Raw genomic sequence first — 13,094 nt, forward strand, 5'->3', positions numbered from 1 at the left:
GATATTCTTTTATAAGTCAATCTGATGTCAACCCCCCCCCCCCCCCCCCCCATTTTGATTAAAAATGGCTAAAATGGTTTCAATCATTTGTGCTACGCTAAAAATGGTGTCAATCGTCTGTGCTACGTTTGTGCTGGAAAAAATTTTGTTTGCGCTGCTATCATTTTTAAGATATTAATTTCAAGTAATGATGTCACTTCGGGTCCATTTTGCAGTAAATGGGGGGCTTGAGATATTAATTTCGAGTGATGACGTGACTCACAGCCCCCATCCAACTGCAAAATGGACCTGAAGATTTGCCGCTTGTTTGTGCTACGTTTGCGCTAGTTGTTGGGACACCCCTTTGTTATTGAGAGAGTGGTACCAGGTCAGCCGCGACAGAGGTGCTGCGATTGACATCATCACTCAAAATTAAAACCTCAATATCTATAAAACGATATCAGCACAAACTTTTTTTTTTTCAGCACAAACCTACCACAAATGAATGACATAATTTTTCCATAAATTTGCGTCTGATAGGGGGTCAACTTCACGGTGTTAAGGTATTAATGTGTGTAAAATCAATTGTTGTTCTTGTTTGTGTTAGCATGCTAGCAGTTAGCTGCTTACTACATTAGATTTAGCAGTAGTGTTTGCCGCAATGCTGATTAATCAATATTGTTTAACTCATTTGTTCCCAAAAACGTATGAATATGTTCTATTTTTAATTGTTTCATTGTCCCAAAGACCTATTTATACGTCTTTTATGTTTTGTCTTGTTTTTTTTTTTTTCAAAAAAGACATCTCTGGGTCGTGATTGAATTTAGCTCCAAAGCACAAAGCTGAAAATCCATTTTAAAGCAATAAAACTGGCCACTGGAGGGCAGTAGCGCATTTGGTAAGACCCGCAACCCGATTCAACGGCAACGAACGGCCAAGCCACACGGCCGGGCGCCGGCGGAGGACAACCGAATGGATGCCAGGCGGTGGACGACCGAGCAGAACAACCGGTTGGACGCCCGGGATGCCAGACGCTGGACGACCGAGCAAAACAACCAGGACCACTAGTGCAGCGGACGATACCTTTGAGTCCATTATGGCATGACATTCCCTTTAGCGCAGCTCCATCTAGTGGATTTATAACGCAACCGCAACCACTACTACTACGACTACTACTACGACTTCTGCGCCTTATAATGCAGTGTGCCCTACACATGAAAACTGTTTTAAAATAGGCAATTCATTGAAGGTCTGCCTTATAGTCCGATGCGCCCCATAGTGCGGAAAGTACTCTACAGTAGTATAAAATATTTTTTCCTGCGCAATATCAAAAATCTCGAGTTACCTCAGTGCCATAGTGTGTTTCAAACATTTGCTCTTTTTCATATGCAGGTGTTACATGGTGTTTTTCCTGTTGTTTACATTAGTTTAATGCAAAGACGTAGGTTTGGTCTCAACATTGGTAGGGATATAACAGCATAACCTGCATGTACACTTTTTGCTGGGGATGAGACATCAATAAGACCAAACAGATTATTGAATGAGGGTCAGAGCCACATTTCTCACGAATATGAACCTAATTAATTGATAGGCGAAATGATCAAAGCAAAATAAATCTGTATTGACTTATACTAACTTTTATGTATATTGGTTCACATGTTACAACGTTCCGATTCAAACTTTTATTTTCAAAAAGTACTAGAGAAACATTTTAAAGTGCATGTCCCTTGATTAAAAAAATGGGGAGCTATCCAAGAATGAGCCCACTTCTGGGGGACAATGGAGCACCCCTAGACTAGAACTAAAGTATTGTAATATAAAAGTGATTTGGGAAAAAATTCAACGAAAAAAAATCTGAAATATCCAAGGACAGATCTACATCTGAGGCATCCAAAGTACTCTAATGAAATCCTGATGTGGGATTTTATTTCATTTTTTCATGTCAGTTCATGTTCTTTTCATTGTCCCTCGGAAGTAGACCCTAGTCTAGGGACTTGCACTCTGAAGCCACCGCGTTGCATTATGATAATGCACATAATGCAAACAATGATCCAGATAGGGATCAGCTAGCTTGACTTCGTTGTTACTTGTGGAGGCTGGCCTGACCGCAGTAGTTTTGCAGGTTATCAAGTTCGCACGGATTAATGCTAAGCTAACTCTGATGCAGCTTGGACTTTTAGAAGCAAAATTAGTGGTGTTTCCCCCACCTACATTGACATCTTTTTACGTGTCTGTGTAGCGGGAGGAGGAGGCGGGGGGGGTCAAGTCATCAGCCAATCAAACGTGTGTTTGACGGGGGGGGGGGGGGTTGGACCAGCACGTTCAGCAGGTGAAAAGGGATAAATGTAAGTCTGAACATAATGAAAATAATTCACTTAATAATGGTAGGGTGATCTATTCTATCCTTACAACATATGGAAAGACAATCAAAATTACCCATATATCTGAACTCATTGGATAATGCAAATAAGGTGGCTTAAAAGTTGGTGGGGACAATTTGAGCATCCTGAAAAGTTGGTAATGTTATGTCCCTACCATCCCTATGCAAACCTACACCCTTGGTTTAATGCCGTAAATTTTCTGCTTTTGTGGTAATGGACTTTGCAAAAGGGATGTATGGACAAAATTTAAATGCTATGAACTAGGGTTGTCCCGATCATGTTTTTTTGCTCCCGATCCGATCGTTTTAGTTTGAGTATCTGCCGATCCCGGTACCTCCCGATCCGATTGCTTTTTTTTTGCTCCCGATTCAATTCCAATCATTCCCGATAATTTTTCCCGATCATATACATTTTGGCAATGCATTAAGAAAAAAAATGAATAAAACTCGGACGAATATATACATTCAACATACAGTACATATGTACTGTATTTGTTTATTATGACAATGAATCCTCAAGATGGCATTTACATTATTAACATTCTTTCTGTGAGAGGGATCCACGGATAAAAAGACTTGTAATTCTTAAAGCATAAATGTGACCTTGTATATTGTGACTAAATATTGCCATCTAGTGTATTTGTTGAGCTTTCAGTAAATGATACTGTAGCCATCTGTTCTGCCCAAATGCATGATGCGAACTGCACCCATGACTGTGCGTAGTGGTACCAATTGATATATCTTCTCTGCGTTGGGAAATAACATAGGGTGTTAAGAAAAAGATCAATTGCTACCTATCTTCCCCACATTGCTTCCCACGATGATTCTAATCGTAGGGAGAGGGATTGTAAGGCTTTAGCCAATTAAAAAAATGCTTCAAAGGCTGCCAAAATTCACTCTACTCATTTTACGCTGTCTTTTAGCTCTATATATAGGAAAAAACGGCGCCATTACAGATTGGACGCGGCAATGCATGAGTGGGCCATGCAGCGCATGCATTAATTGTGTTAAATATTTTAACCTGATAAATTAAAAAAAAAAAAAAAAAATTTAATTACCGCCGTTAACGGGATAAATTTGACAACCCTACCTTAAGCCTAAACTAAAGACTCTGGATGAGTGTAGCATATTATGTCTGTAACGTCAAATATGATTAGAAAACTATTTATTTAAAAAACATATATACATTTTTAAAAAAGGCATGTCCGATATTTTTTTGCCGATTCCGATACTTTGAAAATGACGTGATCGGACCGATCTGCCGATCGATCGGGACATCTCTACTATGAACAGTTTCTTGCCCCAAAATTTCCTATTCTGTTACACATTGGCCTATGTTATGATGCAGTCTATCATAAATAAATTGTGTTGTGCTGAACAACGGATCTTAGAATCACTGTATTATGATACCGTTGCTATCATGTTGAAAACTGTATTGTTGTTGGTTAAGTTGGACGTTGCGATTTTTCTTTCCTTGGCTTAATGCCGAAGTGTCCTCCGTTTTGGTGTTGTAGAAATGACCATCCGATTTGTCAGATGGTGACAGTTTTGTTCTGAGGTTACGTTAAGTTCAGGAGTGCGGAACGCTGCCATTGCTGCCTCCTCGTCTCGGGACAAGCTGCTTCTTCGCCGAGCGTGGCCGACTTTACTTGGCGAGGCTCTCCGTCAGTGCCGTTAGCCATGTCGCTAAGAGGCTTGCGGGCAGCAAGATGAGTTTAGCGCAGCCTCCCCGGAATAATCTGATTACTGCAGCGAGGCAGCTATCAGTGTGCTAGTCAGGACAAACGCATCATCACACTTGCACAGATTTCAAGCTACACTGTGGAGCAGTATTGAAGGTGTTGACTTTAGGGTTGGTTTATACTCTTCTCAAACTAGGGAGTTTCCTGTGTGGAACTGCTTGATTCCCATTCGCTGTCAAATGGAAAAAAATAGCCACAGCAGACCATGAGTAGCTTAGCTCAGGTTATTTTCAGCCATCACCTCTAGCTTATATGGCACTTGAGCCTGTGGTGGCACTGCCATTTGGAAGTTGCTCAGCTTCAGCTTTGCCACTCTTGTCTATCTTAGCGTGTAATTTATGGGTGGATTTTGGGGCAGGTGGCACATCAGCATCAAATATTTTTGAGACTTGGGGTTCAATTCTAGACCTATGCCATACTATGTTGAGTTCTAGGTTTACTAAAATGCATATGACAAAATAATTGAGGGACGTGTACATGGGATTGTGATCCTGCATAATGATCATAATGCTGACTCCTACTTTGTGTTGGAATCCCATCCGTGTTCATCCCAACTTTCACCTCATCTCCTCAAGCCCTCCCCACCACTTACTCTTCCCACACTAGCATGGATTAAAAGCTAAGAAGGCTGAGAAGTCACAGCTCAAATGTCCTCCCCGGTACTTCCCATTTTCTATTACAAGTTTCTTGTCCCAGCAGTCTGTCCCTCTTTTTAATGTTTTTTTCAATTTTTATTTTTCAAATCTGCTCTCGCTCTCATGCATCTGAGGTTTGGGGAGGGTCCCAGTCCCAGGTTGGGAGAGCAACGAGTGATGGGAAGTTCAATAAGTGGAGAGCTGGATATGTGAGGGTATTTTTAAACAGGGACTTAATCTTGAAGGGAGCTATTTTTTGTTGTTTTATTTATTTGAAATATTTATTCGTCACAGTAACTGTAAACAAGATGGACTTTGGATGGTATGATATATTGACGTGGATTTTATGTAGAGAACTACCCCAGGTAAGACCTTTTCTACTGAAGTTCCCATTTAACAATTTCAGCATCGCCAAGACTTATCTTAGAAATCATTTTTAAAAATTATGCCAGGAAAATTGTGTTGGCGTCTGTTCTTGCCATTACTTTGCGTCATATCGATTATCTTCTGCACTTCTTAATTGAAATGAAATTGAGCCAACAAGATAAGCAAAAAGGTTTAAGACGCTTCCTACAATTGACCTTGGTTCGCAAAAACTTAGATTTAACTCATATAACTGTAAGGGAATCATTTTATAAACATGTCAGGAAAATAAATGCTAACAGAAAAAGCCAAGTTTCAGGATGGTGGAGAATTTGGAGGAATTACGGTGAAGAAAATAAGTATTTGAACAACCTGCTATTTCGCAAGTTCTCCCACTTAGAAATTGTGGAAGGGTCTGAAATTTTCATCGTATTTGCATGTCCACTGTGAGAGAGATAATCTAAAAAAAATAAATAAATAAAAATAAACACAAGTCACAATGTATGATTTTTTGACGATATATTTGTTTGATCCAGCTGCAAATAAGTATTTGAACACCTGAAACACCTGTTTCCTGTAGTTTTTCATTAGGTTTGCAAACACTGCAGGAGGGATCTTGGCCCACCAATCAGTCAGGTTTCTGGGCTGTCGCTGAAAAACATGGAGTTTGAGCTCCCTCCAAAGGTTTTCCATTGGGTTTAGATCTGGAGAACAGCTAGGCCATGCTAGAACCTTGTTATGCTTCTTACGGAGCCACTCCTTGATTTTCCTGGCTGTGTGTTTCAGGTCATTGTCATGTTAGAAGACCAAGGAACGACCCATGTTCAGTGCTCTAACTGAAGTAAGGAGGTTGTTTCCCAAAATCTCACAATGCAAGGCCCCAGCCACCCTCTCTTTAATAGAGAGCACTCGTCCTGTCCTATGCGCAGATAAATACCACCAAAGCATGATGCTACCACCCCCATGCTTCACAGTAGGGATGGTGTTCTTGAGATAGTACTCATCATTCTTCTACCTCTAAACATGCTTAGTGGAATTATGACCAAAAGGTTCTATTTTCACCTCATCTGGCCGCAAAGCTTGCTCCCATGACTCCTCTGCATCATCCAAATGGTCACAGGCAAACTTAAGACATGGCCTTGACATGCGCTGGTTTAAGCAAGGGAATCTTCCGTGCGATGCATGATTTCAAACCATGACATTTAATGTATTACCAACAGTAACCTTGGAAACAGTGGTCCCAGCTCTTTTCAGGTCATCGACCAACTCCTGTGGTGTAGTTCTGGGCTGATTACTCACCTTTCTTAGGATCATTGAAACCCCATAAGGTGATATCTTACATGGGGCTCCACTCCAATTGTGACCGTCATGTTTAGCTTCTTCTATTTTCTAATGATTGCTCCAACAGTGGACCTTTTTTCTCCAGGCTGCTTGGCAATTGCTCCATAGCACTTTCTAAACTTGTGGAAGCGAACAATTTTGTTATGGTGTCTTTGGACAGCTCTTTAGTCTTAAAAATATAACAAGTTTAAGTCTTACTGATTGTATGGGGTGGACAGGTGTCTTTATATTGCTATCGACCTCAGACAAGTGCATCTGATTCAGGATAATACATGGAGTGGAGGTGGACTGCTAATAGGCGGATTAACAGGTCTTTCAGGGTTAGAATTCTAGCTGATAGACAGGTGTTTAAATACTTATTTGCAGCTGTATCACACAAATAAATTGTTTAAAAAATCATGCATTGTGATTTCTGGATTTTTCTTTCGAGATTATCTCTCATACTGGACATGCACCTACGAGGAAAATTTCAGACTGCTCTATGATTTCTAAGTGGGAGAACTTGCAAAATAGTAGGGTGTTCAAATACGTATTTTCTCCACTGTAGCCAGTCTGACCAAATGGACACTAAGGCCAGATTTACTTGCGCAAACCCAGCAGTACTAATGGGCTTGTGAAGCACATGTGAATAACTGCATCAGGAACATGACTGGTTGCTCAGTGCTCTCTTGGAGAGTGGTCAGATAATATTAAGAGATATTTAAAGCGGAAATGTGAAGTAAGGTTGGCCAACCATGTTTTTGAATAATATCAATGGCTAAACAGTTATAAGCATATTTTCGTTATTTTTTTTAACGCAACCCTTCCAGATTCTTTGTTTAACCCATAGCAACGCCCTTGACAACGAAAATACTTTTCTTCGCCAATCTTCGGAAATCTTTGGAAATTACGTCACACAGGGTAGTGCGAGGGAAGTCCGCCATAGAACAGTATTGTTTGTTGCATTGCTTCTCGGTAAGATGCCACGGCGGTGTGTGGCGATGTTTTGTTCTCACTCAAACGAAAAGTTGTATGAGGGGCCAAAGGATTGCACGGCACGTAAATGGACATCTTTCGTTCGCACGAAGCGAATGAATTTCACGCCATCATCGAGTCGTGTTCTCTGCTGCAAACACTTCGAAGATGCCTGCTTCCTTAAACGGTCTGCTTATGATCAAGGATTTGCCAAAAAGTAAGTGTGAGTTTTTTGATAGATGACTGATGACTTTGTCAAAGCAGAGCTGCCAACTGTTGTGGAATGAACAGTATAAGCTAGCGAGGTTAGCTGAACGTTAACTCGTGGCAATCCCCGATCATAGTTGTTGTTGCGTTCGCTAGGTTAAGCGTGTTTAAATTGTGCGTCATCTACTATCTTGCCCGAAAGGGTTAATCCACTGTCAATCGGGAAAGGGGTGTGGATGTGCATATAAGCGGGTCGGCGTCGCGGTAATTCACGGTCACGTTGCCGTAAGAGACACACACCGCCGGTGAGTTTGTGCACATTTATTTGTATTTGTATTATGTATTTCCACCTTCATGCTTCAAGCATTGCATTGCATCTGTACGGTTCGGCGTTTCTTTCACGTTGAACGCTTGATAGCCTTCTAGTTTGTGTTTTACGTACGAGAGCCGCTGACAAGTGACAATAACAAGCGTGTTGCTTTTAATGTCTGGCAGCGAATCAGCGAGTGCGGAGGTCACGCAGTGAATCATGGGAAATGTAGTCTTGGGACAACACTGAAGTGGTGCTTTGTAATCTGTTCGCTTGTGTGAAAAAACTAATTTCCTCACGCCATTAGACGCCACTTCCTGCCGAGAGCCCCGAGCTGTGTTTGTACCGTTAGCTCCATGTGTTAATAAAGAAACAAAGTTGTCAGCACGTCGTGTGTTCGATACGTTTGTAAACAAAAAGCTCATAACAAGACACTATGCACGATCCGTTTAAGAGATGCTGGAGAAGTAGGAGGCGAGGAGGAGATCAGCGAGAAGCAAAACTTCGTGGTCGAATGTGGCGGCAGTCCGCTATTATTTTATTTTCTTATTGTTACCACAATAAAGTGGAGAAAGCCATCAACGACTCATCTCCTTCTTTCCCCCCAACGTTTTTATATTATTATTTTATATGCACGAGAGCTGCCGGATCTGCCAAAATGAACATGAAGTCTGATTTTTTTTTTTAACAATGTCATCAGATAGACAAAAACATAAAATGATGTGCAAATGCCTGCATCTTCATATCATGAAAATAATAACAGCCTATATCTTACCAATCTTGTAATCTCGATGGGTCTTGTATCCATTCCATGTCAGGTAGTCTAGGCACATTGTTTGCATCCTGATTAGCGTCTGGCTAATACATGTTAGGTCCAACATAAAATTCCAACCTCCTCTTCTTCCTCCAACTCTTCAAAAACTTGGATCTCCTCCCTTGCGCTCGATCTATCGCTTATATCGCTGTTTGAATCATTGTTTGAAGGGCTTTGTATGGCGGCCGTATGTATGGAGCTGCCATCGCTGTTCCCGGTGTGTCGTATCACTTCCAGGTTCGTCCCCTTTCAGGCTCGAACTTCGGAAACGCGATTATTTTGTCAAATATACAGCATATAAAAATTATTTTTTCATGCTTTATTTGTTGGACAATGTTTAATTACTTTAATTGTGACCCTATTTGGCACGTTATGAAATTACTTCACATTTCTGCTTTATTTATAGACAAAGTATGTGTTTTATCTCTGGAATAATGCATTTCCATCTTAAACTTCCCACATATTTTCCTGTTGCCTGGAGGCAGTGATGGCTCGGTACTTCGTGGACATCCGTCTGGACTTCAGCACAACAGGGTGCTAAGGGGAGAGTCTCCCAATCACCCACGGTCACGTTTCCAAGGCACGTTCACCATCTCCCGGAGAGGACATCACAGAAGTAGTACGAGGGAATGGCAAGTCACAGAGACTCTTGCTTCCTCCACAAGCTGTCCTACCACCCTCGATGGCCGCATGGCTTATTTAAACTGAGAAGGAAAAGACACATGTGGACAAACAGTGACCTAGCTCATGGTTTCCTTGTTTCCTCATCTGCTTCATTATCATTTTTTAAGCCACAGTTGCCATTTTCCCCTATACAGCATTTTAAGAGCAGCTGGGCAAACTGGCTTTTCATGTGCTTACTCTTAATGTCATCCCTACCTTGTCAAGCCTGGGCAACCACTTTCAAAGTGGCCCTGGTTGGACCTTGGACTTGTGACTCCTTTTACTCCAAAGCCCTGGCGGATACTGCGGCCCGCCTCGCCACTGCACGCATTAACAAGGACCCCCACCTTAACAAAGGCTACTGGTATGACTACACGCTGATCAACGAGGACTGCAAGTCATCTCGTGCCATCGCTCGCTTTGCAGAGCTGGAAGGATACGGCTCTGCGTTCTTGGGCCCAGCTAACCCAGGGTACTGCTCTTCAGCTGCTTTGTATGCTAAAGAGTGGGATGTTGGAATTCTGTCCTGGAGTTGCCTAAAACCTAACATGGAAGAAGGAAGGACATACCCTACATTCCTACGGCCACAGCCGTTGTCTTCACGTGTTCTTTTCACAGTGCTACGCTATTTCCGGTGGGCCCACGTGGCAATCATCTCAGAGGACAGTGACATCTGGGAGGCCACTGGATATGAGCTGGCTTCATCGCTAAGGGATTTGGGCTTGCCCGTCAACCCTGTTGTGACTATGGAAGCTGGAAAGGACGGGCCGAGGCGGGCCTTGACAAAAGTGCGGGAGACTGATCGAGTTAGAGGTGAGCTGCGTTGCCTTATACGGGAAAAAAAAACATCGATCCTGATAACCTGCAAATGAACCCATCTTCTTTTCACAGTGATCATTATGTGCATGCCATCTGTGCTGGTTGGTGGCCTATCCCAGTACGAACTCCTGACTTCAGCATTAGCCATGCGAATGATCGACCGCGGCTACGTGTTCATCCCCTACGACACGATGCTCTACGCTCTTCCGTACAACAACGCTTTCTACTACAACCTCGGCAATGACACCAAGCTGAGGAAAGCCTACGATGGGGTGCTCACCATCACTATGGATTCTGAAGACCGTAATTTTTTCGAGGCCTACAAAGCAGCTCAGGATAGCTACGAAATCCGCAGCAGCACTGCAGCAGAGAACGTGAGAACATCTGCTCACATCACGCCTGACTTTCAGGAAGCGCATTTTCTGCTCACATTAGCACATAAAGACCATCTGTCTCCCTTTCTAGGTTTCTCCATTCTTCGGTTCAATCTACAACATGATGTATTACATAGCGATGGCAGCCGAACAGGCCCGTGCCAGCAGCGGTCGCTGGGTGAACGGCGAGATCCTCAGCTCCAACGAGGGTGGATTTGAATTCCAGGGCTTCAACCAGCGCTTGTGGGCGGGAAGGAACGGCGAAGGCATGCAAGCTCGCTACGTCGTGCTGGACTACAGCGGCATGGGCAACTCTCTTTATTCCACTCATCGTCTGGAGGCCGCGCACACGGACGGCAGAATCGGAGGCTTGAAATATCTCGGTCGGTCCATCCATTTTGCCGGGAGTACTCCTTACACAGACTCCAGTTGCTGGTTTAGTCCTTATTTTGCCTGCAGTGGAGGTAAGCGATGCTGCAGAGTAATCCAAAGAAATTTGAATTCCGCTACATTCAATTTTTTGTATTCCCTTAGGAATGGATTATACTACTATCTTCTTTTTCCTTCTCATCGTTATGCTCGTTGGTGCTGCTGCAAACGCCTTTATTCATTTCAAGTACGCATAATGGAAAATTTTCATCTCATCCAATTTGTGTTTGGTTATAGACGTAGTTACCAATTGGTCAATTTTTTTTCCCCATCAAGGAGGAGCGGCAGAGTGGGCTTTACATTTGGAGACGGTGGTGGCAGCACATCTACCAAAGTACTTCTGACACTGGATGACCTAGTCTTCATTAACACACAAATCAGCAAAAGGGTCAGTAAACCAATCTGGATGGTGCATTACTATACTTTAGAGCAGACATGTCCAAAGTCCGGCCCGGGGGCCAAATGCCGCCCTTTGTCAAATTTCATCCGGCCCCCAGCCTCTGTCATAAAATCAATAACGTCTGGCCCGCACACTTAATAAATTGGTCAGCAGTACTGCTACCAGCACATGAAGTAGCTTACACACTAAATGCTGCTCCTCATTTACCCACTAAAAGGCAGCAGCACTCTAAGCAACATTACCCCGGGTAACCCTTTATTCCCAATTTTCTAAAATGGTGACAATCAACCAAAAAGAAGAAAGTTGAGTGCGACGGCTGATGCTTTAAGGATAGGTGGAAATTGGACTATTTTTTCACTAAAATACGCAACAACTGTGTCTGCCTCATTTGCAAAGAGACAGTCGTTGTTTTTAAAGAGTTCAATGTGAGGCGATATTACCAAACAAGACACGCTGACATGTACGACAAGATTACAGAGAAGATATGTAGCGAGAAATTCAAGCAACTTGAAGCTAGTTCAATTTTACAGCTGCAGTATTTCACAAGAACCCGAGAGTCGAAAGAGAACGCCACAAAAGCTGGTAGCGAGATTGTTGAAATTATTCATTAAAAAAATAATAATAAAGCAAAAGTGACACACGGAATGGCTTGCTAAAATTTGCTTCAATAATTTGTTCTAAGTAAAGGACTTCAGCCAAGGTCAGCCCCCCACATTTTTACCACACCAAATCTGGCCCCCTTTGCAAAAAGTTTGGACACCCCTGCTTTAGAGGGTCCAGTTATTCTGAATTTGTTTTCAACTAAGACCTTTGCGTTTTTCCAAGCCAATCAGTCCTTTGCTTATGACAAGGCCGTAAGTTTGGTCGCAACATTGGTAGGGACGATATAACCTAATTAATTGATAATAAGCTGAATCAGGGGTGCTCATTACGTCGATTACGATCGACCAGTCGAATTGCAATGCTAGTGTGGGTAGCTCGCAGCATCCTTTTTTTTTTTTTTTTTTTTTTTTTTCCTTTTAATGTACATAGTTAATGATGTTTCATATACAGTGGGGCAAACAAGTATTTAGTCAACCACTAATTGTGCAAGTTCTCCCACTTGAAAATACTAGAGAGGCCTGTAGTTGCAACATGGGTAAACCTCAACCATGAAAAAAACAAAATCACATTGTTTGATTTTTAAAGAATTTATTTGCAAATCATGGTGGAAAATAAGTATTTGGTCTATACCAAAAGTTCATCTCAGTACTTTGTTATGTACCCTTTGTTGGCAATAACGGAGACCAAACGTTTTCTGTAACTCTTCACAGGCTTTTCACACACTTTTGCTGGTATTTTGGCCCATTCCTCCATGCAGATCTCCTCTAGAGCAGTGATGTTTTGGGGCTGTTGTTGGGCAACACGGACTTTCAACTCCCTCCGCAGATTTTCTATGGGGTTGAGATCTGGAGACTGGCTAGACCACTCCAGGACCTTGAAATGCTTCTTACGAAGCCACTCCTTTGTTGCCCTGGCTGTGTGTTTGGGATAATTGTCATGCTGAAAGACCCAGATACGTCTCATCTTAAATGCCCTTGCTGATGGAAGGAGATTTTCACTCAAAATCTCTCGATACATGGCCCCATTCATTCTTTCCTTTACACAGATCAGTCGTCCTGGTCCCTTTGCAAAAAAACAGCCC

The 13,094-nt window shown here is 42.4% G+C and overlaps 1 protein-coding gene across 2 annotated transcripts in view; it reads left to right on the plus strand.

Moving 5' to 3' along the window:
* The first annotated feature begins 4,696 nt into the window (after positions 1 to 4,696).
* Positions 4,697 to 13,094, plus strand: part of gucy2d (guanylate cyclase 2D, retinal) — a 29,535-nt gene continuing 21,137 nt past the window's right edge. For both annotated transcript variants that reach the window (XM_057821367.1, XM_057821368.1), the window contains exons 1-6: positions 4,697 to 5,101; positions 9,211 to 10,201; positions 10,280 to 10,581; positions 10,673 to 11,045; positions 11,116 to 11,197; positions 11,287 to 11,398. In XM_057821367.1, coding sequence (XP_057677350.1) covers positions 9,355 to 10,201; positions 10,280 to 10,581; positions 10,673 to 11,045; positions 11,116 to 11,197; positions 11,287 to 11,398 — 1,716 coding nt within the window. In that variant the 5' untranslated portion in view covers positions 4,697 to 5,101; positions 9,211 to 9,354. The remainder of the gene's footprint in view (positions 5,102 to 9,210; positions 10,202 to 10,279; positions 10,582 to 10,672; positions 11,046 to 11,115; positions 11,198 to 11,286; positions 11,399 to 13,094) is intronic.

The sequence above is a fragment of the Corythoichthys intestinalis genome, chromosome 18, assembly GCF_030265065.1.
Source record: "Corythoichthys intestinalis isolate RoL2023-P3 chromosome 18, ASM3026506v1, whole genome shotgun sequence".
NCBI lineage: Eukaryota > Metazoa > Chordata > Actinopteri > Syngnathiformes > Syngnathidae > Corythoichthys > Corythoichthys intestinalis.